The sequence below is a fragment of the Centrocercus urophasianus genome, unplaced genomic scaffold (assembly GCF_019232065.1).
Source record: "Centrocercus urophasianus isolate 14NV4802_14NV808 unplaced genomic scaffold, USGS_Curo_1.0 seq_27, whole genome shotgun sequence".
Lineage (NCBI taxonomy): Eukaryota > Metazoa > Chordata > Aves > Galliformes > Phasianidae > Centrocercus > Centrocercus urophasianus.
Window position 1 is genome coordinate 5,960,734 of NW_024884833.1, and position 25,582 is coordinate 5,986,315.

Below are 25,582 nucleotides of genomic sequence, written 5' to 3' on the forward strand. Positions count from 1 at the left end.
TTTCCCTTTCCCTTTCCCTTTCCCTTTCCCTTTCCCTTTCCCTTTCTCTATGCTTTTCCTTTTCCCTTTCCTTTTCCCTTTTCATTTCCCTTTCCCTTTCCATTTCTCTTTCCCTTTCCCTCTTCCTTTTCTTTTTTCTTCTTTTCCTTTTCTTTCCTTTTCCCTTTCTTTTGTCCTTTGTCCTTTTCATTTTTCCATTTCCTTTTCCTTTTCTTTTTCCTTTTCCTTTGAATTAAAGAGACATAAATTTAAAAATATATTGTTGGGAATTTTACCAAAAGGAATTATGTTGGTATGTGATCATACTTGGAAAAATTTGCAGCAGTTTTGTACAGTGACAAAATGTAGGTACATTTTGTATATGATGTTGGCAGTACTGTAGAAAAAGTATAGTAATATATATATATATATATATATATATATATACACAGCTAAATGTCTCTTTAGATGTTAGTGATAAGGGATTTGTACAGAATAAGCATAGCCTACAAAGAAACATGTAGAGATTTTGGTTTATCATCACAGTCATTTTTGATAAAATACTCTAGAAAAGCTTATGAGTATACTGTTTGTTGTACTAAAACAGGCCTTAAGGGCCTGAGAAGGAGCTTAAGATTCTTTAAATCTTCTAAGTTTTATGAGCTGCTATGACATCTATTTTCTTCACAATTTCGCTGCTCGGCTGCAATAAAGACTCTGTTCTGCTAAGATCTCCTTATCTTTTTACCCTATCTCTCACAACAGTTCAGTGATACCAGTGGGATACTAATGCAGTGGAGCACTGCTCAGATTAAGTTCATTCTGCCATAGGTCAACAATTTTTACATTTTTTTTTCTCCTTGCAAAACACAACTCTGGAATCATGACTAATCTTTACTTTCGGCTGATGAGAAATCAATATGACATTAAATTAAATTAGACTGTAAATTTTTATATTTGTTTATTAATAGCTAAAATAGAGGATGAAAAGTCAGGCTTTTTGTGCAAACTTTTCCAGCGCTATTCATGCCTTTGTTTGATTTGAAACAATTTCTAGTGATAAGGCATGAGCCAGAAAGGACAAATAAAAACTTAGATGGCTTATACTGCCAACCAATCCATGCAATCCCTGTAAATGCTAATAGTCGTATTCATATTCTGTCAGACAATCTAATCTGTTGACAATGACCTTGAGTGGTGAATTCCCCAGAAGATGTTTCAGTGCTTCACTATTAGTGGTGGTTTTCATTAATGTCTAACTTTAAACACACATTCTTTTCAGATCCTGGTTGTTAGATTGAAAAAATATGTATAATGACATGAAAACAAAAGAGATGGAACATTCAGAACTCACACAACCAACAAGTCAATTTCGATGCCAGTTTTACAATATCGCTTGTCTGCTTTCAGCTGAATAGCAATTTCAAATACACCAGTTAGTTGAAAAATAAGATGTGTTAGACGATAATATGTCCTTTGGTCTCTCTTTCTGTAGCTGCAAAGATACAAAGTAGTATCCTATGGCTCAACATGCTGATTGATACTGAGCTGTCAACCACTTATTTTGGCTAATGAACGGTCAGTCCACAATAGCACACTAATGTAAAGGTCAGAACTAGTGAGAGTTTTTAGATGTCAGATTAAATCCATCTGGTGTATGACAGTGTGTTGCCAGCTCTTTTGCTGACTGTGAATTTGAATAATTAGAACATGGCCATCCACTTCTCTACTGTTTGTCTTCCTAAGAATCCCACTTATTTGCAGTGTGTTACTTAGCTGTAAATACTTTAAGAAAATGCACTGGGACTTGAGAAAAAAAAAAATCTGTTTCTGCTTTGCTGAGGAGCCTTCCCCTTCTAACTCAATAGAGTGGAGCTGGCTGAGCAGGGTTTGAGGGTGGGCATCGAGCTACGGGAGGCAGGGCAGCCTCGGGGAAAGGCAGATGGATGGGAGAGGGGGATGTGAATCAGGAGGCATCCAGGGAAGTGATAAACTCAGTGCTGAGACGGCAGTACTGTGTTCAGGAGAGTGTTTGCTGGAAGCTGAAGCACTGTTAGCTTCTCCAGAATAAATATGTCCCTGTGATTTTCCAGATTGCTCAGTAGCGATGTAACAGTGACTGATTTTCTGACTGCACACGGGCAGATGTTAGTAATGATTCTTTCTTCTACACTTCATCTAATGCCCTTTCTGAGCTTTCTTATGCCATCAAATCACTGCTCCCATTCTCCTCTACAGACAGGGTAATTCTTTGAAGCCAGCAGACTGCTTTTTGACCTCTGACACTGTTATCTTTTCTTCCTTATCATTCTTAGGGCAGAGAAAGCAGCTCCCACCTGTAAGAAACTTTGTTGTTCTTCTCAAAAAATTTTTGTTTATTTAAATTTAAAAGCCAAAGCTGAAAATCTTGTGTATTTTGAAGTCTCATATTTATGAAGCTTGTATTGCTGTCTTGTGATTTTAGTGACTTTGTATTGTGTACATGTTTGCTAAGAAATTGCAAACTAGGAATTAAGAAGTTTTTATATATGAGCATAAATCCACTGTACTCTTTTCATTGTAAAATTCCACCTGTATTTTATGATCATTTTTTACTGTTAGGACAGCAGATATCTCATTTTTACTCCATCTGCATCTAATGCCTTCCACTGTTTATTTCTCCAGGATTTCCAAAGGAAGCAAGCCTTACAGTGTAATTTTGTCTGTATATGTCTGTCTGTCATTTGCCTTCCTCTTCCCTTAATAATGTCTGAATGTATTGCTATTAGCTGAATTGGACAGAAGTATAAATTTATCACAAAGAACTTTACACCTCTGTCATATTTGGTTAATGTTCACCAGGAAATTCAATGGTTGTATTTCCCACGTTTCACTGAATGATATGGCTAGGTATAAAAATTACACCTACTAGCTCTCCTGTTGAAGAAAAGGTTTCTAAAGGACTACAGTCTGTTAGAGATACCAGAGAATCTATTTGAGCACTCAGCGTTCCAATCCAAATCCATGTTAAATTGGTCTTTATTTGTTCTGCTGCTCAAATAATTACGGACAAGTAGTTCAGACACTTGATGTCTAGAGGGAACAGTTAAGTTTGCGTTATCTAACATGCAGCACCCCTAGACAGAGTCAATTAAGTATTATTTTTTGACAGAACTGCCAGGAAATACTCTAGACTGGTAAGAAAATATTGCAGTCTCCTCTAGGACAAAGATGCAAGGTGAGAATACAGCACTCTGTGTATTGTTGCCTTATTGCTGTCCGTCTCTGAAGTGACTATTCAACAGTCTTTATCAAAGGGAGAAGTCAGAATATTTTTCAGCCTGACCTCTTGCACTGAAGCTGATTGCACCAGCACAGCATGACAGTGGAGTCAGAAAAAGCAGCAATCGTGATTAAAAAAGCATGGGTTTCTCTATGAGTAATGAGATTGGTTTTATGGATGGTGGAGGGGTTGTTTAAAAGATTTCTTTCTCTAACTCTTGAAAAATGCTTTTGTATGTTAACACCATACCCAGCTTTTAACATATTGCCATAAATAACCACGGTGCTAGCCATAAAAAGAAGGGGATAAAAAGAGGGCAAACAATAATATCTGGATGCCAGATGGCACCATCATAGTGATGAGGCCAGTTCAGAAAGAAACAAAAGGAAATTCCTGACATGCATCAGTGGGGGGCAGAGCCCTCAGGGAAGTGGATTTGGTCAGAGAGGTCAGTGTGGCAGGGTCGCCCAATATCTCTTTTTTACTTTTCAGTAGGTATTTATGTTTCCAAAGATATGTAAGCTATCTCATTCTGTTTTCCCCACAAAATGGTTTCTGTAATTGGGTTCGTAGCAATTTCACAGGTCAAAATGTAATTTTGAAACTGCTTACAAGTGGTTTACTCTAGGAATTAGATGTGTTACGATTACTGAATTGCTAAAACAGTAGTGGTGCTGCATTATTCTATATCAGTGTCATGTGGCGAAGAAGGAAGTTCAGGGAACTCTTTCCATGATAAGATTTAATTGCATACAATGAAATTATCAATGCAGTCAGTCACAGGAAAGAGCAGCAATGTAGCAGGTAATATCAGGTAATGATTTCTTTCTATTCATTAAAAAAAATCCTTTAGAGACTTACGTCTGTGTAGGATTTATGTCTAATATCTATAAGGGATAGAATCAGTTATCTTCCCATAGGGAGAAAGACACTAGTGAATTTATGGAGAGCACCAACAGTACAGAGTGATCTGACATTATGCTGAAGGAGAAGATTGCTCTTAAACTGAACTGAAGAGAAATGATGGGGGATAGACTGTAATCACTTAGAGTGCAATCTAACCTATGTAGGAGGCTATCGTGCTATTACTCTTACAGATGGAGCTTTCGGGGATTTTATTGACAGGTGATTGTGGCTCCTCTCTTTCACTCCTCTGAGCAACAGCATCAGCAACTACACAGTTTCTGCATGTAAGCTATCTGCAGTATTAAATTATTTCCCATAGAAAGGTGAATCCTCTTTGAGAAAAACAGGCTCATATTTCAGATCAAGACAATAAGTCTGGAAGTCTGAGCTCCGTTTCCAGTTCTAGTGGAGAAAATTTCTATACCTTTAAACAAGCCACTGAGTGCTGTTATTTCACCAGGTGTATTCTGGTTTTAGGAGCTTAAATAGATGGATGTCTGTGCCTTCAAATACCCTTCTCAGAACTGTTCGGCCTTTGGCTGAACAATGTATTTTAAAATGGATTATATCAATCTCTATACTGTTTTTCATTATTGTAAACAACTCCATCCCTGGAGGTGTTCAAGGCCAAGCTGGATGGGGCCTTGGTAGATAAGGAGGTTGGCAGCCCTGCATGTGGCAAGGGGGTTAGAGCTTGATGATCCTTGAGGACCCTTCCAACCCAAAACATTCTGTCGTTCTGTAATTCTATGAATATAGACTGATTGCCTTCTCTGCCTCAGCCACTCTACAGAAGCTGGATTTTTAAATGCATTCCTTTCATATGTTTCAAAGAGAAATTTTTTTGTAATTACTAAATAAACTATAAACTGAAAAAAACATTCTCCAGTGTAAGCATGAATAATAATATTTACAAATGCTGATAGTTTTGCAAAATTGAACTAGGAAAGTGGTATCTGCACAGTTTTCATACATCCATGAAATTCTGTGGATAGCTGAAATGAATCTGTGTTTGTTGGTAAACTGTACGTGTGCTTCCCAGCCTGAAGGCTGGACTGCAGAGTATTTCACAGTTTGACCAGTATGTTTGCATTTAGTGCTTTATGTACAAACATTCATATGCTGGTTTAACGTACTAAAATTTACTTTAAAAGTATTTTCAGTGGCTGTAGTATACTACAAAAGCAGTGAACCCAAGCCTGTGCTCTGCCACATCTATGTGACTCCTGCAGAAGTCCACTGATCTTGGTAGTATTATGTTTCTTTTCCTCCATTCCCAGAACTTGATGTAGGCCAATGTAGGCTATTGTGCATATGAAAAATCATGGAATTTTTCCATGGAAAAATGGAATCATCAATTCCTTTCTGCTAAAGTCAATCTTGTGCACATTGCTAACAAAAAAAAGAAAAACACTGAAAAATATAATGCCTCTTTTAAATACCAAACTATTTTGCCAACATGTTCCTAGAGAGGGAAGTGGTTTCTAGTCCATTACTGTAAGTCAGTAGGTCAACAAAACAAATGTAGGTATTTGTTTGCAAAAAACATCCATTTTTAACTCCTAGTTTTCTTATGAGAGTTTTCCACCTTTCATCCATTCCATTTCCTTTTCCAGCTTTGAGAGCAGTGCTGAGTACAGAGACGTCTGGGGGACGGCAGCTAGAGGTGTTCTTCAGCCATTGCACAGCTGGGTGCCACAGTGAAGGCAGCACTCCAGCAGCTGAGTAGTAGCAGAGATGATTAGGTTATTCAGAACCAAGCAAGCTTACAGAATTATATAAACATTAAGGTTGGAAAGAGCACTAAGGTCATTTAGTCCAACCACCTGGTCATGATGTTCTGTTCTTCCACCTTTCACTTCATTTGGTAAGATTCTCTCTAAAATGGGAGCAAAACACTCCTCCTTGAAATATTCTACAGAGCCCTCAGAAAATGAAAATGCTGCATTTTTCCATCAGGGAGGAAGCCTTGTTGTACAGAGGACAGAAGTTCATTTTTCATGCTATAGTAACATGCTAGTCATTGGGAAGTATGTTAAGAGCTATAAAATACACCAAGTAATCTCTTCAAGGCAAGAGTCATCATTTTATTTCTTATTTGTACTGCCATGAGCACAGACAGCTCTGGCTGACAGCTATCACTGTAACACTACAGCAACCAGTTATTGAGACTGTCTTGTTTATTATGCCTGTTATTACAAGGATCAGTACTAAAGCAGGATTTCATTAAACAATGTACAATGACATCTGAAGCACCTGCATCATTTTCTGTTTTCTAAAATTCTTGCTTTTCAGTAAACCTAATCCACCACTTCAGTTTTCAGAGAAGGATGCAGAAAAGCACAGTACTGTGCAATGCAAGATACACCGTATGCAGAATGAATAACTTAAAGCCTATGGAATTGTCTGTTTATCATTCCCATACTTTTTAAGTTCTGTGCTCACCATTTGGCAACATTTATCATTAATAACTACACAAAGATATCTGAAAACCTTCACAATTTCCTGGTTTGGGGGAAAATTCAGAAGCAGTGTGTATTTATACTATACATTCATATCACATAAATGTTCATATCTAATGAGAACTGTATGGAGGTTTGGGGCTTGGGGTTTTTTTTCCCCCTTCTTCTCTGCTTTCAAATCTTTTGATTCTACTAGTTCCTCCTGTGCTTTAACAGCCAGCAGTAATATTTGAATTAAATTATCTTTCCAAATTTATTACTTAAAATATGTAAATTGGGCCTAGAAATCTGAACAAAGTACACTGTCCTGAAGATACTCAAGTGCCCTCATTACAAGTTGCAGACAAGGGTAAAATAAGATAATGTGTGGTATTTGTAGATCAAGTCTCATTTTAAAAAGAATCCAGTCATCTCTATTGTTGTTCTTGCTTCTCTTTTGTTTCCTTTGTCTTTTGCTCCTGTGTTTGTATGGGTGATATGTGTAAGTCATGTAAATATTCTGAGTATGTAAAGTATCTCTCCCTTTCTAATCAAGTAATTTTAATGCCTGGCAAGCTATTATACCTTTTGGTTTGGAATACAACACCTCTTCAACAAAGAAAATCTACACAACAATCCAAAATGCTAAAAAATGCAAGAAATGCAGCTTTTGAAGAAAATATCTGCAGTGTCTTAATCTGGTTAGGATTTTTTGCATCTTAGTTTGTCAGGTCAAGAAGCTGTACATTTAAATTAATCAAACTAAGTTACAGCAGTAGTGTAGTCTTAGTCAAAATGGCACACGTGGCCTACCTGTGCTATTAAAAACTATAATCCTTTTAAAATTACAAATGGCCATCTTTGAAACAAAACCATCTTTACTTACTGTTTGTAAGATAAAATGTCTTAGAGCATGGAAATGGAATAAAAAGCATCATTTGTTTCTCAGAGGCTTTAATCCAGAAATAAATCTTATAGTCTTTGCAATAACATTATAAGATTATAGTAATATACACAATTTCCATTCTATTACTTCCTGTATATAGCTGAATAGTGCTAGCAGTGAATATTAAGAAGATGTTATGAATAACCACAAAAAAGTGGGTAGCAAAATATACAGTGTCTGCCCTAGGAGACCAAGCTGCTGCAGTCAGGGATCCTGCTAGATATATACTGAGAGGATACCACAGTTTTTGGTTTTTCACTCAGTGAAGTGAAGGCTCTGTTGTCAACTAGAGAGCAGTAGCTTTGGGGAAATAGAAGTGCATACAAAAACTTTAAAAACTGCTGATCACAAAACTAAATTTCCGTTTTATCCCTATCAGGCTGTGCATGGCATTGTCAAGGTAAGAAATGAGTTTTTCTGATAGCTACAAGCAGGCCTACTCTCTAGAAGAAATGTGTGCACTGCCTTCTGCTCTGGATAAAATTGCCAAAGTTTGTTGTAGGCTATCTTAAAACCAAAATGAGAGGAATACTCTCAGTGGCATCCGAGATTTTGATCAAAAATACATCCTGTAAATTCCGATTTATTTGATAAAGTTAGCTAATGCATTTATTTAGGTGTTGAACCACCTGGGTTCCTGTCAGGCAGTTGATCCTATTTGACCCTAATAAATATTCTGTTCATTAGAATAGCACTGATTTTTGAATGTAGAAAAGTGACCATGCAGAAAAAATGTAGAAATTATTTCACAGAGAATAACAGCACATATACACAAAAAAATAAGAACCCACAGAATTTGGTCTATTGTGCATAGTGTAAGATGGCTCTAAGTTGTTTGGTTCAAGTATGTATAGATATTCAGAAGACAAAATCTGGGATAAGTTCCTAATCAGAGGGATTACAGCCAGAGAAAATTGGGAAATAAAATGTGCTGGGGATCAAAAAAAAAAAAAAAAAAGGTAAAGAAATGGAGGGCTTTTATCTTTTTATGGCTTTAAATTAAAACAGTTTCCACAGCATGGGAACAATGGTTGAAATTACGTTCCATAGAGTACTGTGTAGTGCTTTTTGATAACGTAAATGCAGAGTCAACTAAGGGAAAGAGGTTGAATCCTAAAAAAACCATTAGCTAGTAGGATTAGGATGCACATCAGAAGTTTGCAGGATTAATTGCACTGAGAGTTTTTAGGATGAACATAGGGTATATGTTTTCTTCTGTGGATATAAAGTACTCCAGAATTTACTGAGAATCTTTCTACTGTTACTACTCAGTTGTTACCAACTCAACTCATATGCCATCGCTTTTACGTGTATTTCATAATAGCACCCTGATAAGGTGAAGTTACTTCATTGAATAGACTTTGTCTTGGACAGATTTATGCTACTTTTCCATGGCTGGCTGTGTCTGGACATTGCTTAACTTGCACTCACTCTTCTCCTCACAGGTTTATTCCTGAGGCTTGGTCCTCCTGTAGTGTCACCTGTGGAGTGGGCAGCCAGGTGCGGCTTGTGAAATGTCAAGTGCTTCTGTCTTTCTCTCAGTCTGTGGCTGACTTGCCCATTGATGAATGTGAAGGTCCCAAACCTGTGTCTCAGAGAGCCTGCTACAGTGGTCCCTGCAATGGTGAAGCAGCTGAATATACCCCTGAAGAAACAGATCAGCTGTATGGTAGATTGCAGGAATTCGATGAGCTCTATGACTGGGAATATGAGGGCTTCACTGAGTGTTCAGAGTCTTGTGGAGGAGGTAAGTGCAATGTTTTAGTGATGCGTGTGCGTTCCCTCTTCAAGCGTGTGTTTTGTTGTGAACACTGATGGACTTGCTGCTTTGCTACATCTATGTGGAAAGCTTGTCTGAAAACTGTAAAACTCTCTTTGCACAACATATTTTTTACTCAGGACTTTCAGGCTCCCCTTTCAGATCAACACTTAGAGCAATTGATGTACTCGTATCTCTGTTTTCCAGTATCATCTGGTCTCACAGAATGTACTTACACAAAAACAGCTGAATGTTACAGTGGTCTCATGATACAGGCAGGAATCAAATGTCAGTTTTAGTTTTTATTTCTTGGCTTCTGCTTTGCAAGTATAAATATGTGGAAACAAATGGTACTACCATAGCAGATGCATTTGGTTACTGATATTTTAAGGGCTCAGCTGATTCTTGAACTCTTGTCATTAAGTGCCACTAGCTCTGATCCTCCTGCTAAAGATAACATATGGTAAAAAATACTAATGGTGTGATTGCCTGAAGCTAGCAGCTTGGCACTTGGAGCATCTCAAAGTTAATTAAGGTTGCAGGTTCTACATATTATAAAATACTAATACACAGTTCCCTGATATTCTTTTTTAATAATTGTTTTTTCTAGCTAGTTCTGAAAAATATGCTTCGTCCAGTTTTTTTGGGTTTTTTGGTTTTTTTTTGTTTTTTTAATTAAACCTAGATTTCTACAACTGCTGTCTTTTTACATGAGAAGTTTCTGGCTATTAAAAAAAAAAAGTTTACTGTAGATAAATGCAGAATACATATTATAAAACTGGAAGCCACTTAGTGATTCATGAATGCTTAACAGATAGCTCTGTAATCACTTACAGACTTAAAGAAAACAACAACAACAACAAAACGAATAGAAAATAATACAAAGGATTTCTGAACTTACTTTTATCTTGCTGATGGTAGCGTTAAGAGCAGTTCTCAAAGAGTTGTCATACAATTACCCCAATTGCTTTGATTCCTACATAGAAAATAATAGATGTTAATCTTTGCTAAGTGGTGATGAGCACTATACAGTAGCACTTGTCATGAAATGAGTATACTAATGACATTAATGTTTGCCACATTTGCCTTGTGAGTACTGAAACATGAATAACTTCTAGGAAGTTCTCTTGAATTTAAGTCATTTATTTGAACACAGTGATTATGTGCATATTTTTAAAATACGTTTCACATAGGCTGAACTAACAGAGACATTTTTCTTTATAAACTCAATCTTTCAATTCTCAGCAAAAATTGGTAGCTTTTGTTTTTCTGATGTCAACTCCAAAATTTCCAGATTAGCAGATGCTAAGTCTGATACTTCTGTAGTGTAGGTGCAACACAGGTCAAACTAATTTTGTTGTTTTGGGAGTCTCAAGAGAAGAAATTGGATAGATGCAGAAGTAACCTTTCACCTTGTAGAGGTAGCAACCAGAAGGAATTAGTCGTTTAGTCTGCTGTTAGTGGCTGCATATTCCAGGGCTGTCATCAAATATTATGTAACAATTGTTTTATTCTGGTAGATATAAACACAGAAAAATCTCAGTTGATGGTATTTTGAGCGTGAACTTAAACTGCTTAGATTCGTGTCCCACCATTATACCCTTTTGTATTACAATTTTCCTTTCAGAACTGGTTTCTTATTTCAAGGAAAGCAATTTTGAAGAGGACAGCTCTTGTTCTAATAATGTTGTGCAGTAAATAGTGCTTAGAACTCATTTATTTGAATGAGAAGCAAAATTTATGAAGTTCACACACTTATTTAATAAAGATAACAGAAGTTCTGACAGATAATAGACAGTCCATATGGTCTTTAAAGATTCAGTGATCCATTTGTTGATTTAAAGCTTGTAGCCAATCACTGCATTGACCAATCAAAAACAGAGGGACAGATGTAAAAATTATTTGGAGCATGTTTTTTTCCTGCTGGAGCAAGCTAGAATATATTTAAGTCATTAGCCCGAACTGTTCAAGCCAGGAATCTCTGGCAATACCCAATCTAGACACTACAGATTATCTAAATTCAGGGGGAGCCTTTTTCTTCAATACCAAGGCTGACAAGATTATAGTTTATAATGGAATCTTTAAAATGTAAAAAGTTACAAGAATCTCTGAAAGATAATTCTATTTAGCAGAGTAGAATGCCAGTATAAAAGACCAAAACTGTTGAAAATACAGTCAGAGGTCATGTATGTGGCAGGAATAACTATGGGTAATATAAGTTCTGGGCAAGTTGTATACTAAAAGCTGAAAACAGTATTATCAGAGCTTGGCTATGTGAGCTTGGTAATGCAAAGTCATCTGGTTTGGATGGAGAAATGGAAGAAAAGCTGAATTCAAGACCATCACTTTGGAATAGTCAGCTCTAAAACAGGCAAATGTGCTGAGATAATTTGATAATTATTGGTCAGCAGCTCATTAGTAACACACTTCAGAGACGAGAAATTGAAGCTGTGGAAATACAATTTAAAAATTCTGATCTGAAAAAACAGAATCTTGTACATAAGAGGTGGTAAGTTAGCCTTATCTCTAGCAGACACAATGAAGTCACCAGTATGTGTAGGACTCAACGGTTTCTTTCCACACAGGTAAAAAAAGTACTTTCCAAGGTTTCACTGTATCTGGACAAGCTGTTCTTTTCCTTTGTCTTTTTCAATTTGACCTTGCTGTGAGGCTGCACAGGTGATCACTGCAAAGCAGAAAGCAGTGACTTCAAAACAGTGTCATATCTGACTGAGCTGCAATACTTTGGTCCTGTTGAGTAATATGATATCACTGTTTGCATGATGTGCTCTGGCATTAGAAATGGCAAAAGGTGTGGACAGCTCTATTATATTATTCTCAGAGCTCTTGGACTTTCTTCCTATTTTTTTTTCACCATTTTGACTTCAAAAGATTCTAACATATTCTGAAAAACTTAATGTTGATTTTAAAAGAGATGGTGCATTTATGAGTTCAACTGATCTTTTCCTAAATCAGGAAATTGGGGTGAATGTAAAGAGCACATTTCTATCTTGCATGTGATCCAAAGCATCTTAATATACCTATCTTACTCTCAGGAACGATAAGATAGAGTACCTGGTATGTGCAAGCGTACGTCTTCTGAGTTATAGCCTATTCACCAAATCTTCCAACTTCTCTCTCATTCCCCACAGCTCATATCCCAGCTCTCAGATATACCTGGCAGTTTTGCATCTCCAGTGTAGTAGCTAGCCTGTGGAGGCAGAAAAGCAGCCAAGACCTGAAATTGCTTTGTTTTACATTTGCAATTGAAATAATCTTACAGTTACTTTAAACATAGCATGGTAGTGTCAGGGCCTTCTTCACACCCTTGCCTACCATGCTGCACTCCCGATGAACAGAGGAGTCACTGAAGTGCACTGGTAGTTTCTTTGTCCAGGCAACATAAAGGGTGAATGAACCTATGGAGTTTTTACTGCTGTCAAGACATCCAATGAAGCTGAGAGCAAAAGCAACTAAAAGCTCAGCATCCCATGCGGAGTTCTGATTAGGCCATCTCTACAGAGACTGGGAAACAAAATACAAAAGAAAGCAATATGTGACTGTGTCTGGAAAATTGCAAAAGTAACAACAGAGAGGGAAAAATGAGCAGTGGGGCACTCTCCCTTGGATGTCCTCTCTGTGCTGGGAGCTGGCTGTGACTGTGCATTACTGTGTGCAGGTGTCCAGGAGGCTGTGGTGACCTGCCTGAACAAGCAAACCAGGGAGACTGCAGATGAGACTCAGTGTGTAATAAGCCGCCGTCCTCCACAGCTGCTGAAAGCCTGTAGTCTGGACCCCTGCCCTCCAAGGTATGCTTCCTGTATCTTATCACCAGGTGTGTACATTTGGGGAATGTAGGAGAAGTATGGTTATTGGTGGAGCTGGAAAACTAATCTGCAAAGTCTCCATGAAACTAAAGCACTCAAGAAGGTCCATCTGACTAGAATGCTTGGCTCTGGTCATTAATGAAAAACTGGAACGTGCAAGCACAATGTGTAGATAAGAGCCTGAGATGCTCTCTAGGTTTTAGTGCAGACTGGGATATCTGGGCTCAGCAGATCAGTTTAACTCCCTCAGGATTCTTTGTGGTGGGCATAAAGTGAGAAAAGGTAATAAAGGTGAGAAAGACTGAATAATGCAGTTTAGTCCCCTGTAGCCATGAAGGCTGTGTAACGTTGTTAGCCTAGGTGAGGATATCCAGGCTGGAGGCCTTCAGTTCTACTTGGACCTCGGATAGTGGATTTTGAGAATTCCGTGGAAATAGCAAAAAAATTACCGAAGTGTGAGGTAACTGTAGTCTGGTATGTTGTCCAGAACCATTTAAACCATGCTGTTTAAAAAAAAACAAAAAAACAAAAAAACAAAAAAACAAAAAAAAAACCAGTAATTAAATAAGCTGTGACCCCAAACCAAATGGCCTTTCAGTCTGGAGGCATGGACTGCCTCACACATGGTCTTTCTCAGATTACAGGGGCTTGCAGCCTCTTCAGGCCTTAGAATTATTAACTGGGAAGTGCAAAGCAGCGGTGAAAACAAAGGGCAAATTTCAGACTGCTTGCATATTCAGGTCCTGCTGCCAGATATTTTATGGATTAGCTTAACTTTACTCAGAGTCAAAAAAAAAGTTTAGGGACATTTCTGCAACTTCCACTTTCACAGAAAGCTTTCACAACCTGTTCCTTCCAGATCTCAGATTGCTTCCACAATCCTTACCCTAAAAATAGCAATTCTTTGTCTGCAAAGATCCACATCTGTACCTTCTACAACAGAAAATAGTTGTCATGAGGTTCCCCTGGTTTATTTAAGTAGAACAAGGGCTGTCAGATCTTGAAAATATACTGCATACATATTGTCTTTATTCCCAGCTGCACACAGGTGCATTTACTCTCTCGTGGTAGTGTGACAGATTTGAAAGAGACTTATTTATAACTTTGGACTGTTTAAAACAGTCAGTGTTGTCCAGGTGATATTTTTTTCTTAGACTACATGTTGGTGGCTGTATGTATTCTTCTTATGAAAACAGGTTATTTCAAAGTGTATCATTATGTGGACTAGTAGACTTTGCTACACAGAGACTGCTGAATCAAATATGGCCAGCATCCAAGAATGATAAGAGACAAAAATAATTGTTTAATTGGGTGGGAAGTATTTGAATACAGTACAAGCGTAGACACATATTTTGATATAATTCACAAAACCATTACAAAAGTTACTTAGCAGGATACGGCAACCCTGAGTTGGTTAAATTGTCTGTGTTACTGGTGCTAAAACATAAGCAAAAAGTATCTTTGTAGTTGTAAATCTGTAACTGACAGGCAGCAATGTCAATTGAATGAGAGTGCATGGTGACAGACTGACCATCCGTCTGTTCTGGCTTGGAAAATAAACATGTACTGTTTAAAAAAGGAGAGAAAAAAGATACATTGACATAGGCTAGTACTTTGGTGATTTCTGTTACAAAAGTCTTTTGAGAATTTTGATGAGTGTTTGCTGAATTATTCCGAGTGCTACTCCATACCATTGTGATAATCATGCTACTGGCATAGAGGTAGTTTAAAACTGCCTTGGATATGTGGTTTACCTCTCCAACTACAAGGTGATTGTGATGAGGATCATGACATGGAGCAATAGCTAAAGCAGGATGAGGAATAAAGGGGGCATAGATTAAGAAGCTTTCAGTTACACCTAGGGTTGCAACTGAGAAAAGGAGAAAAAGCTCCATTTCTAGTATATGCAAATCCTGTCCTGCAGACCCCTAAGTCTGAAAGAAATTGCCTATCTGCAGAGATTTAAGCAGCACAGGCAGCAAATCAGCATGTGATCTCCAAAATGGTTCTTCTGGTAAGAGCAAGAAGACCTAAAAATTAAGATTGCAGACCACAGGCAGTGTGACTAATAGAAAGGGAGGCAAGAAGAAAGGTTGATGTGTTTCCATGTAGCTCCTGGCAAGACTGCAACCTTCTGAAGTTCTATATGTACTAATAGCACTGCATTAAATGCAATTGCATATTAATCCTCATTAAGCCAATAGCATTTAGTATATAAAAATTGTTGCTTTATAGCTATTAATTAAAATAATCTTAGGGTTTCTAAAGAGACGAAGTGAAAAGAAAACGGATTTTAGGATTTTCCTCTTTGTTTTAATCATAAGAAGGTGCTTCAGGATTCTAATTCAGGAAATCCTGACCTGGGAATCAGGCACAAATTTAGGCTAAAATCCTGTCCTTACGAATGTTGATGAAGATACTGCTATTGACTGACAAGTCCATATCTTGAGATGTAGCTTAGATCCCTGTCACAGAAATTCCCAAAATGTGATCTGTGAACCACTGATACTTCACAGAGCTTTTGCTGATGGCTTATAGAAAGAGATGGCAGGTCTCAGAGTGTTGGCTCTTCCCTGTTTTCCAGCTGCTAAACTACATTAACTAAAATATAAGCTAAAAATATAAAAAAAAAAACACACTTTCCTAAAATGGCTGCGATATGTAAGTGACTGTTGGGGCATGCAGTTGTTGCATGTAGGGGAGGCAGTGTGCTGAAAAGGCAGCTGTTGTGGTGAAGAATGCCATAGAAGACAAGGCACAGTTGTCCATACCATGAGAAAAAGCTCAGAAATCTTGCTCAAGGGAACAAAAATTCCTTCCTAGTTTATTTAGAGAAAGTGGCACTTCTGAACCAGAACAACAGGACGTACTGAACCAGAACATTAAATACTGTGGCTAGAATTTAATACAATTCAAGACTTCATTTAGTTTAAAAGCGAGAACATTAAAAACTGGATCCCCCAAGCTTAAAATTGCTTCAGTTGGAAATACTTTTGCTTATATGGGGTATTCTTCATATCCTCTCAAAGATTTAGCTCTGTAAGCCTTTCCTGGTCAACAATTCCTTGTGTTAGTTTAATGTACATAAGCAAAAGCATTGAACAACAGAAACTAATCACACTTTCTTAAGTATAAGAATGTTCATACCTCAAGACAGATAACATATGAGTAACCAGTGAAGAGTAATGATTTCTTTTTCATTGTTTTTATCATTCTTTTTGGACACTTAGGATGAATTATGCTAAACAGATCTTCACTGTTACTGTTCTTTTTGCTCCACACTGAGAACAAAAGTGTGTAGACTAAAAGACTTGAATACTCACTTAATGTTTCACTTTGATAACATTCTGTAGTATCCTTGTCTTCTTTAATTCCTAATTGTTCTAGACCCTCCTGGAACAAAATATGCTAAAAAACTACAATATGTTGACAATATTTTGCATTTATAAAAACTGAAACATGAGTGCAGGTTTAGCACCTGAGATATTATAACTTTATAATTTCCATTGAAATTCTGGCTTAGTATCTTAACACATTTCTGTTCTGACTGAACAGAGACAGAAAAACTAAACTGCAGAAGTCTGTGATCAGATATTTACAGCTATATATAGTCAGCAAAGTCTCGTGCCCTATATTTTTTTTAGAAGTTTTCCTAAACCGGGATGAGTTTCATACAAAAATTGGAAGACTTCATTTATATACAAACCCGAAAGTAGCTGAACTTCCTGTGGTTTCAGACTTTACTGAGAGGTTTTTGTGTTTTGCTTCATGAACAATGGCAGAAAACGATGGGTCTCTTTTCTCCTGGAAAACACTGAAGCAGAATGTCCCATTCCATACTGAACAGAAAAATAGTGAAGCACCTTGAAGCTGATTCCTAAGTTAATAGCTGAACACAAGCACAAAAATTCCACCTTAATTAATTGGTGTAGGCTTGTTTGATATTGCTGAAAATATATACATAGTCTGATTCAATGTATTAGGAGATTCAGAGTGATTTCTCCCAGAAGGAGAGGAAATAAGACATTTTAATTCAGTCATTCAAAGAATCACAGAGTGGTTTAGGTTAGAAGGGGCCTTAAAGATTATCTAATTCCAACCCAATTTACATGGGCAGGGTTTCCCCTCACACCATCAGGCTGCCCAAGACCCCCTCCAACCTGGCCTTGAACACTTGCAGGGATGGGGCATCCAAAGCTTCTGTGGACAAACAGTTCCTCCGTGCCCTCTGAGTCACTTAATTTGTGTCATTCAAGGTATACCACTTTCAGAATTATATAGTAATACTTAGGCAGAGCACAGTCTTTCTAGGATTTAATGCAGAATAAATATTCAAGGTCTAGAAGTTTCTTCTTTCAGCTCTAAAATGAAAGGGTAGGTCCATCAGTTTTGCTAATTGATATATTAGCATTCTAAATCACTCTGAAAGGAACCAGAAAAACTCTGTTGCAATGTTAGTTTTACTGTTTTCAACAATAAATTGACTCGAGTCCAAAGAGTGACTTTTCTTCAGCATCCACAACCCAAAATTCAGAGGTGGTCATCATCTAATCAGATATAATTGCTCTTATTTATAACAGCATCAATATGAGCAGTTTTTAGTGAGCCAAATGACCTACCAAAGGGGGGAATGAGAATGCTGTAATTGTGTTATTAATTATAACTGCTCAATAACTTGGTAAATGCATGTTGAAAGGATTTAGTAAACATGTATGGAGGAGTGAAGAAAGAAGCTAAGCAATGAAAGCCAGATGGTTGAAAATGGAGGAAATTCCAGGCAATTTCTAAAGCTTTGTTCTTGCATATTTTCAAAACTGAACTTATATTCCTTTGGAACAAAGAACAGCTGAATGCTAAAGAACTGATAAATAGAAGAAAAAGCAGATGGTTCTAGGAGGAATAGCACAATATTTCACCCCAGCACACTCCCTCTTCTTCTTCAAGTCTCTGTATTTAAGGCAGAGTATTCAGGCAACTCAATATATCTGAGTGGTCCTAATATCTGATTGAAGGGTTAAAATATGTGAGGCTGGGCTTCAGCTCATTGCACGGTATTTTAGTTTTCTTTTCTTTTTTTTCCCTTTGCATCTGCTTTTTTTTTTTTTTTTTTTGCTTAATAATTTACCAGTTATTATTTGAATGTTTCTTTGAAGAATGCAGTATTTCCCATCTGTCTTGTTCTATTTCTCAGATGAAATCAAACTACAAAGGAGAAAAAAATCAACATGTTTTTCTGTTCATTTGGAGATGGGAGGCATTAGGTTGCTGGTAGGTCAAACGTGGTGCAAGATATGCTCCCATCCAAAATATGAAATTAATTCAATATGTGTGGAAGGGATGAAGTTTTCTCTAATCCCTTGGAGGTGACCTCTGTGTGTGGTAGCGTGTCACATGCGTATGTGTTTTGCATCACTTTGCATCAAATATTAGAGCATCTCTGTCTAGTTCATGAAAAAGATTAAAAGATTTACAAGTCATTAGGTTAACTGATACTGCAGGATAGCCTTACTGGCAGGAGATACCAATCCCTCTTTTGTTGGAGTCTTTTCTCAGAGGTTTAAGTTAAACTCGGCATTAGCAAGGCAGTGGTAGTGTTACTGTCTTTCTTCTTGCCACTAAGAAATTTTCAATCTTTCACAGACTCCTGACTTTTTTTTCCAGTGAGGTGTATTTGAATCTATTTTAAACTGAAGTGTTTTGAGAATGTATTTTATAGCCTCTTGAAAAGTAGTCCAGAGAACCCCCTGGGATCTGCAGTCTGCAACTTGAACCATTGACACAGTAGGTTGGAGGATCAGACATAAGTAATATGCTGCTGAACACGACAGGTAAACCTTTATTTGAAGCCTTAAGGTCAAGAAGCAGCTTAAATGGAAGTTAGTTAGAGAATCATAATTGCACTGTTAAGGCTTGCTTTGCTAAAGACAATGCAGTACAAAGACATCTGAACATGCTGCTGTTCTGAGATCACATTCTGTAATGCTGTGCCTGCATCACCTGCACACCTACTCTGCACTACTGTGGTAGCTCCCGAGACATAAAACGTATTAATATGACATAAAAACATTTGTGTTTTCCCTACTTTTATTTTTTTTAATTTTTTTTTTTTTTAACTCTTCCTTTTGTACACTCTGTAGTTGCTAAGAGGTCGTCCAAGATGTTCTTGATGGGCCACCATTCTCTGCACTGTCTGGATGCATTGGCTGTGGTGGAGCAATAACTGCATGTTCCTTGATGTCTCTCACTCAGCAGTTGCAGTGAAGTCCCCAACTGGGCCCACAGGGAGTTCCTCTTTTCAGCACCTCCTCAGCACATTTAAACATGAAGAATGAAGGAACTTACCAGTTGTTAGGATCAGCAGAATCACTCTGGAGTCTCCATCACAATTTTTTCTCAAATTCAGTTCATTCATTAGATAGGGCTTCATTCATAGGTATTTTCCTCCATTTTAGCTCATAAAATATTAGACTGCAACTTTAAATATTTAGTTACTTATCATGTTTATTTCTTACACTGAAGAGCTTTGAGACCAATTTATCAATTTCTGTTTTAAGTTTATTTTCTTCATAAAGTTGAAGAGCAGCAGTAAACAGAATTTTCTTTGACTATGAGAATAAAGTAAAATTCTTTTAAGAACTAAGGGACAGTGACCCATCATGGTATTATCTGACCCTCTGTAGTTTGTGAGCCAGATATTTCTAGCAATGAGTTCTTGTACCAAGTTAAAATAAAGCACAGTATAACTGATCACACTATTTACAACTATTCTTGGATGCACACATGCAAATACATATGCACCCACATTATCACCCTCATGCACTTATGCTGTAGGTTCAAGTAAAACTGGGTGACATTAATCCTCAGCAAGTTTGCAGATGACACTAAGCTGGGTGGTGCAGTTGATAGAACAGAAGGAAGGAATGCCACTGAGAGGGACCTTGACAAACTCTAAAGCTAGGCCCATGTGAACTTAATTAGGTTCAACAAGGCCAAGTGCGAGGTGTTTCCCTCGGGTCGAGGTAATTTCAGATGCATGTACAGACTGAGAGAACTTGAGAGTAGGCCTGCTGGGAAAGATTTAGGGTCCTGGTAGATGAAAAACTTAATGTGTGCTTGCAGTGTGGGCTTGCAGCCCAGACTTCCAATGGTACCCTGAGCTGCATCAAAAAAGGGAAGGCCAACAAAGCAAGGAAGATGACTATCCCTCTCTGCTCTGCCCTTGTGAGGCCTCATCTGGAGTAGTGTGCAAAGTCCAGGGCCCTCAGCAGAGGAAAGATGTGTAACTTTTGGAGAGAGAATCCAGAGGAGGACTAGGAAGATGATGAGATGGCTGGAGCTGGGCTTGTGGGTTCAGTCTGGAGAAATCTGTGGGGAGACATCATTATGGCCTTCCAATTTTTGAAAGGGATTATACATTTGAAGATTATAAACAGGAAAGAAATCAACTTTTTACATGGGTGGATAGTGATAGGACAAGAGGCTACAATTCTGTCATTCTGTGTCTTGGCTTCAGACTTGCAAAGTCTTAACAATACTTTGTGTTCTCTTTTGTTTAATCCCTGTTATCTGCTAAGGCCCTAGCTGTGTAACAGGGATGATCTCTTTGGCTTCATCTACTGCCTAGAACAATGGGACGGGAGCCTCTAGCCATTAGTGCATTACAAACAATAACAGTGACAGTGTACTGTTTCCTTCGTTCTGAAAGAATTATTCACCTGTGTGGAAAGAGGTTTGTGCTTATTGAACTTGCAGAACCTGCCTGAATACAGATGTTCCTCAGTGAACGACGACAGGGCGGCAGCTGTGTATTCACATGCAACAGACTAAGTCAATCACATGCCACGTCAATAATGGCTTCTCGTCACATCTCAACTTGTGTATCCTACATTGGACAGCAAGAACTCTAATTGGAGCACATTATTTCTCCCTTTCTTCACTGCTTTTATCTGGAGCTCTGTCTGTGGTAAAGCTTCCATACAAAAGTATAAAAAGCTTTCTTGAGACTCCCTTAGTAGATTTTTTGGGGGTTGAGTAAGTATACTCAGTGTCAGCTCTTAAATACTATCTAGAAAATGAACTTAAACTTTGGGCAGCAGAGAGAGTTAGTGTTAATCCTGGATGGGAAGAATTGTTTCCTGTGCGGCTATAGGATTGTGATGAGGACTTCAAGGTCAGTTTCTGGCTTTATAGTCATTCTAGTTTTAAAGAAAGGGGTCTAAAAGGTAAGAATTTAACGATAGCTTATTTTTCATTCAGCTGTTAAATCACTTACTGTAAAATCAGATTCCTCCTTTGAAGTGAAGTGTGAGATTGAAAACCTCCACCTGGACATTAAAACATGGATCTATGTCTCTAGGAAGTAATTTACTCACTTTCATGACTCAGTCTGTAATTAGAGAAAACATTACAAATGCATGCAAATTATGCACATATCTCAGATGAAGTGTGAGATTTAACTAATATTTGAAAAAGGAAGTGCTTGATTCAGTTAATAAATAACTGAAGGAAATAAAGGAAATTAAAATTAAAAGGCAAAGTATTTTTTAATTAGCAGCAGCAACAGAAAAATGAAGTCACAGAATTACAGAATTGCTCAGGTTGGAATAGACCTTAAAGATCAGCAAGTCCAACCACGACCTAACCATACTACCCTAACTCTAACAACCAACTGCTAAATCGTGTCCCTGAGCACCACATCCAAATGGTTTTTAAATACATCCAGGGATGGTGACTCAACCACTTCCCTAGGGAGCCCATTCCAGTGTTTAACAACACCTTCTGTAAATAAGTGACACTTAGTTGTTGTTCAGGGCTAGTGTGACAAAATCCTGTAGTTTTATTTTCAGTATTTCTAGTACAATAAGGGATCAGAACTGTTCTGTGCAACAGGCCCGGAAAGATTCAAAGAATCTCTGTGTTCAGAGAAGAGAAAGATGTTTTTCTTCAAGAGGACACTTTTCACTTGCAAGTGAAAGTAATCCATTAGAAGAGGAGCCCATGCAGTCAACACACGTAAGCAGATCAAAGGCCCAATGAAAGTGCTCTGGGAGATGATAGAAGTGGCCTGCATTCACTCTGTAGACTTATCTGTATTAATGAATATTGCAGCTCATTATAGCTGAAATTGGGTGGGAGCCAGTATTTGTGTAACAGAGCCAAATGGAGGAAAATAGAGGAGGAACTCAGAGGTCAATGAAGAGTAGAGAATGGAGTATGCAACAATACTGCAAATGGCAATTTTGGTTGCATTAGTAATTTTCTGATATACTTCAAGTAACAGATATATATTCTTAACAGTAAACAACTCTTGCTATCTCTTGAGCTGAAGGAGAGACTGTCTGCCATTAGATCAGGTCAACAAAGAAGATTGGTGGTTTTACACCAGTACTCTGAGCAGTGGGAGGCTGTTCTGTGGGAGGTTGAACAGTGGGAAGCTGTCCAGTGGGACTTTGGAGGGACTACAGCAGACACAGAATGTGTGAAATGTGTGAACCACAGAGGAACATGAAAGATAACTTCAAGTAAGTGAATTCATTCAGCAGAGCGCTGAGAGATTAGCAGACATACTGAGTATAGAAAAGTATCTCACAAGAGAATTTCACTTTGTGTGGTAATTGAAACACTGAGATAAATGACAGCAGTGGCCATCTTTGATACAGCTACATTGACCAGATCAGGCCTGATAGACAAATGAGTTGGGTTTTGGCTCATATTTAGATTTGGGCTCGTGCTCAGAGCAGTGACTTCTTACAGGAAGGTTGATCAGTGTTTAATGTAAAATACATCAGATCTGTCCTCTGTAATCCCTTTGAAAAATGAAGACAGGAAACTGTTGTAGAGCAGAATATATAATAAAAAGGGGGAAGTCCAGTTAAGAAGTAATACAGGAAGATCTGAGGAATGGGACAGAAATTGCACACATAAACTGCACTCATAATGGCAGACTATGAATAAGTAGTATAGGAAGGAACACACATTTTCAGAACCACAGTGGAGTGCGGTATAATATCCCTTGCCCTTCACCAAAGTAATGCAAAATGATACGCATTTTCATGAATAAATTCTACTCTCAGTCTACAAAGCACTCTCACTCTCTGCTTTCTGTTGTGAAGAAGCAGGGGGAGAGGTTAATACTCTGCTGCCCAGGCCAGAGTTGCTTTGTGCCCAATCTTCTGTGGCTCTATTCTCCATGGTCCTGCATTTTGGTCACAACAAACCCAGGCAACCCTACAGTCTTGGGAAGGAGTGGTTGGAAAGCTGCCTGATGGAAAGGGACCTTGGAGTACTGCTGGACAGTGAGTTGAATATGAGCCAGCAGTGTGCCCAGGTGGCCAAGAAGGCCAATGACATCCTGGGTTGTATCAGGAATGGTGTGGTGAGTAGGACCAGGGAAGTCATCCTGCCCCTATACTCAGCCTCACCTCAAGTACTGTGTTCAGTTTTGGGCACTTCAGTACAGAAGGGACATTGAGGTGCTGGAGCAGGTCCAGAGAAGGGCAACAAGGCTTATGAAAGACTTGGAGAATGTGCCCTACAAGGAGAGACTGAAAGAAATGGGTCTGTTTAGACTGGGGAAAAGAAGGCTTGGAACCTGCTGATCCTTGAGGTCCCTTCCAACCGAAGCCATTCTATGGTTCTGTGATTTTTGACTGGGCAAACGGCAAGAATGAAGATTTTTCCTGAAGTCTATACCTTAACAACAACCACAGTCAGTTCACAGAGGTTCCAATTCTACTTGCATGACCTTTTTTCTTGGAACTTATTCGCCTTTTGAAGTATAGGATTATATTCTGTTTGAATTTTAATTCTGACATTGGGAACTGCATGCAGAATATCATGTTATTATTTTTTTTTGTATGCCATATTCATTGGAAGAATTAGCTCAGTAAAACAAACGAAAAACCCCAAACCCACCAAAAACAAACAAAAAAACAGTAACAGCAACAAGAACAATGACTAGAACAGAAGAGCATGCAAATAATGACTGTGTGAAATGAAAGATGAATTATTTGAGCTCCCATTTCATACCACTCTGCATCTCATAACACTCTACAAATAAAACTAACACTCTACAAATAAAACTTATTACATAAAGATTGTATTTAAAAATGGGTTATTATCTTCTACCATACAAGTAGATCTGGAAGTACTGGTACTAATACTGTCTTACCCAGTTTACAAGGTAGTGCAATCGCCTTCAGCTATTATAAAATAATCCTACAACCCTGTAACTCTATTCTGTAGGGTCATAGCTGATCTTTTCTGTATTTTTCTAGGGCTGTGTAGTTTTGCCAACCATGTACAACACCTGTGAGTTCGGTTATTTGAATATCTCTGTGTTACTTGGCACATCCCTACTCTACTTTCTATTCTTTGCTTTGTATCTGTGAAACTCCATAAAAGTCAAGGTAAGAGGGAATTTGACCCCACGTTCCCTGAGCACAAGGACTGTCCTATTAAGAGCAGTTGCAAGGGGTTGTGAACAAACTGATATAAATGATAGGGCAACAAGTGTAACCCACAGCAGAAAACTAAAACATTATCAAAAAAAAAAAAAATCCTTTCTCTTTATTGAAACAAAGCATTTCTTCCTAGAAAAGGAGACACTCTCTTCTACAGAAACTAAGATCTCCAAAGAGTGTACGCAGACTACTAGCCACTGAGATGTGAACTGCCAACAGAAACATGCTCTTATACCAACTCATTAGCAAACAATGTGTTGCTGGAGGCAACATCTATTACCATCACTTGAATACATGAAACTTTGGCAACTACCCATGTATGAAAATAGATTCTGAAATAAAATGCTTTCCTTTCAGCACCTACTCAAATACCTTAGTTTAGATTGTGCTGAAACTGTAGGGTAGCTGATATCCACGTTAATTCTGACTGACAATTTTATGGGAAAATCTGGGAAGACCTCTCCTCCAAGATCATTCATATGGAGAACATATTCTAGATTAGCCAAATTGGCTGCCAGATTTCTGGAAAAGTGGCCATGGAAACTTCTAGCTTGGTATGCAGAGTTTGTTCATTGTTAGAAAGGGTTAAACACTTTTTTGTGCTAAAAGCACAATAGTGCTGTGGCACTTAAGGAAGAGAGGGTAAGTTTCACTACCAAGGCTGTTTTTGAGACCAGAGTGTCATTATTGCATAATGCTAATGCTCAGAGCACATCCTGTCATACAATAAAATCAGACAATGTAATCAGCAGATAGAGCACAGAAGGGGAATAATGTGGCTTTTTGGTCCATTTGCATTATCATCTAGTAAGGAAGAAGTTATTTCTTACCTACAAACTTCTCCATTTGTTCAAATTTATTTTAAAAAAAGATCCATGTTAGTTATGTGACAGTAGGTTATTAGGTGTTTTTCCCTAAAGTATTTACTAACATGGTATATCTGAAACATGCTGAACTTCTGACTGTAGACTGTCAGAGTTTTTCCCCTTAACTCTTTTGC

General features: G+C 37.9%; 1 protein-coding gene across 1 annotated transcript in view; it reads left to right on the forward strand.

Moving 5' to 3' along the window:
* ADAMTSL1 (ADAMTS like 1) overlaps positions 1 to 25,582 on the forward strand; it is a 172,957-nt gene that overhangs the window by 94,891 nt on the left and 52,484 nt on the right. Inside the window, exons 6-8 of the mRNA XM_042826731.1 lie at positions 4,312 to 4,366; positions 8,980 to 9,281; positions 12,973 to 13,102. Of these exons, the coding sequence (XP_042682665.1) occupies positions 4,312 to 4,366; positions 8,980 to 9,281; positions 12,973 to 13,102 (487 nt within the window). The remainder of the gene's footprint in view (positions 1 to 4,311; positions 4,367 to 8,979; positions 9,282 to 12,972; positions 13,103 to 25,582) is intronic.